We start from the raw sequence: 2,429 nt of genomic DNA on the forward strand, positions 1-2,429 counted from the left end.
CGAGGGAGGACTCGGCTGTCAGACTAATTTCTGGTCTCAGCGGTTTCGTTCAGAAGACTTTACGCTGTCGTCTGGCGCCGGGGCCACTCAAAAGCTGGGAGAGGACGGCTGAAGCGGCGCCCGGTTGCCACCCTCTACGGCTCTACCCGTCAGCCTCAGCCTTGAGCCTCCGCTCCGAGTGGAGGATTCGTGGGCCTCCTTGCTATCTGACGCAGGGCGAATGCGGTGCTCCGTGTCCCAGAGTAGTTATGCCTCGCGCAGACGACTTAAGTCCCTCGGGCGGGTAGGAGCGCAGACAAGGCGTGGTGTGGATAGTGTTTTCCTGTTGGCCATGGACAAGTCCCTGGGATCGGGTTGATGGTGTTTGTTTATAGAGAGCCTTCTGGGTGCACAGGACGTCTGTAGGATTAAAATGCTGCTTTCCCTGCCTAACCCCTCCACCGTTCTCCTCCTAGAGCACTCTCGCTCCTTACAGAGAGGATCCGTTAGTTAGGCCAACTTACAATTCAATTATTTTAGAAACAAAGGTGATTGATACTAAAAGGGTAATACTTTAAGTTCCTGATTGTTTTACTATTATCCGTGCTCGTGAGGTTATTTACTTTTACTGCATTTGTATGGTGGGCATATTTAGGCACATGCCTTCTGAACTTCAAATTCAATAACATCACAGTGGTAGCTTGAAATCGGACTGGGTGGGAGTATTCACATCACTCAGATGCTGCAAATCCAGGCCACCCTTCTCTCCCTTTATTTGTAAGCATTCACCAGTATGCCACAGTCCTGGTCCATTCTGAGATGAAGACTTGAGATTCCAATGGGCTACTAGAATCACTTACCCGGCACATTATTACACAGTATTTTTCTGCCAACACAGTTCTGTAACCACTCACATAGTCAAGGTGGCACTGGAGGAACCAGTACCAGGAGAGATTTATTAGAAACAAATGAACTTGTCTTTGTGACTTGGCTCTAAGTCTTCTTCTTCTTCTTCTTCTTTTTTTTTTTGAGTCTTCCCTGATTTACTCTGGGGTATTTGTATTGACAGCATATCTGAAATATCTGGCCAAATTTGGAAGGGGAAGGGCAGGGTACAGTCTAGAAATAGGACTGATAATCTGTGGAAATGGTAGAGTTTGTCTTTGAAGCGTGGTTTACCATGGAATACATTTTTAACCTTGCTTTTTGATAGAATGACACTTTAAATAAGTGTGAAACTTAATAGCATTCCTATCATTTGCCTTCAATTTTGTAGACAGCTTTATTGAGAAATTATTGACATAAACTGCACATATTTAAAGTGTACAGGTCAGGTGCAGTGGCTCTCACCTGTAATCCCAGCACTTTTAGAGGCCAAGGCAGAAGGAGTGCTTGAACCCAGAAGTTTGAGCCTGGCCTGGGCAACATAGTGAGACCTCATTTCTATCTAAAAATCAAAAAATCAGCCAGGCGTGGTGGCACGTGCCTGTAGTCCCAGCTACTCAGGAGACTGTCAGGAGGATCACTTGAACTCAGGAGTTTGAGGCTACAGTGAGCAGTGATCCTGCTACTGCACTCCAACCTGAGTGACAGTGAGACCTAGACTCAAAAAAAAAAGTGTACAACTTGATAAGTTTTGATACATTTTTATACTCACGCAACCATCACTATAATCAAGATAATGATTATATGTTGTCCACAAGTTTGCTCATGCCCTGTTGTAAACACTCCCTTCTATCGCCCAGGAAAATACTGATTTGCTTTCTCTTATTATATATTAATTTTCATTTTCTAGAGTTTTATATAAATGGAATCATATAGCATGCACTTTTTTCTGTTCTGAATTTCTTTTCTTCTTCTTTTTTTTTTTTTTTTGAGTTGGTGTCTCAATCTGTCATCCAGGCTGGAGAGCAGTAGCATGCTGACAGCCACCACAGCATCAACCTACTGGGCACAGGCGATCCTTCTGCCTCAGCCTTCCAAGTAGCTGGAACTACAGGCATGCACCACCATGCCCAGCTAATTTTTTTGATTTTTATTGTAGAGATGAGGGCTCACCAAGTTGCCTAGGCTGGTCTCGAACCCATGGGCTCAGGCAGTCCTCCCATCTTGGCCTCCCAAAGTGCTGGGATTATAGGCGTGAGCCACTGCGCCTGACTGAATTTCCTTTATTTAGTACAATTATTTTGAAGTTCATTCATGTTTTACTTGTATCGGTATTCTTTTTTTAACTTGCTGAGTAGTATTCTGTTGTATGGATATAAAACAATTTTCCCATTCACCAGTTGATGACCATTTGGGTTGTTTCCAGTTTTTGTCTGTTGCAAAGAATGCCGCTACGAGCACAAATCTTTGTGTGGATGTATGCTTTATTTTCTCTTGGGTAGATCAAAGAAAGGAATAGATAAATCATATGTTAGATGTGTGTTTAACTTTTTTTTTTTTTTTTT

The 2,429-nt window shown here is 43.3% G+C and overlaps 1 protein-coding gene across 1 annotated transcript in view; it reads right to left on the reverse strand.

Annotated features, from left to right (window-relative positions):
* THEM4 (thioesterase superfamily member 4) overlaps positions 1 to 2,429 on the reverse strand; it is a 64,834-nt gene that overhangs the window by 53,422 nt on the left and 8,983 nt on the right. The window contains exon 2 of the mRNA XM_021714138.1: positions 840 to 908. Within this exon, the coding sequence (XP_021569813.1) occupies positions 840 to 908 (69 nt within the window). The remainder of the gene's footprint in view (positions 1 to 839; positions 909 to 2,429) is intronic.

Source organism: Carlito syrichta, unplaced genomic scaffold (assembly GCF_000164805.1).
Source record: "Carlito syrichta isolate Samal-C Ts95f unplaced genomic scaffold, Tarsius_syrichta-2.0.1 Scaffold305252, whole genome shotgun sequence".
NCBI lineage: Eukaryota > Metazoa > Chordata > Mammalia > Primates > Tarsiidae > Carlito > Carlito syrichta.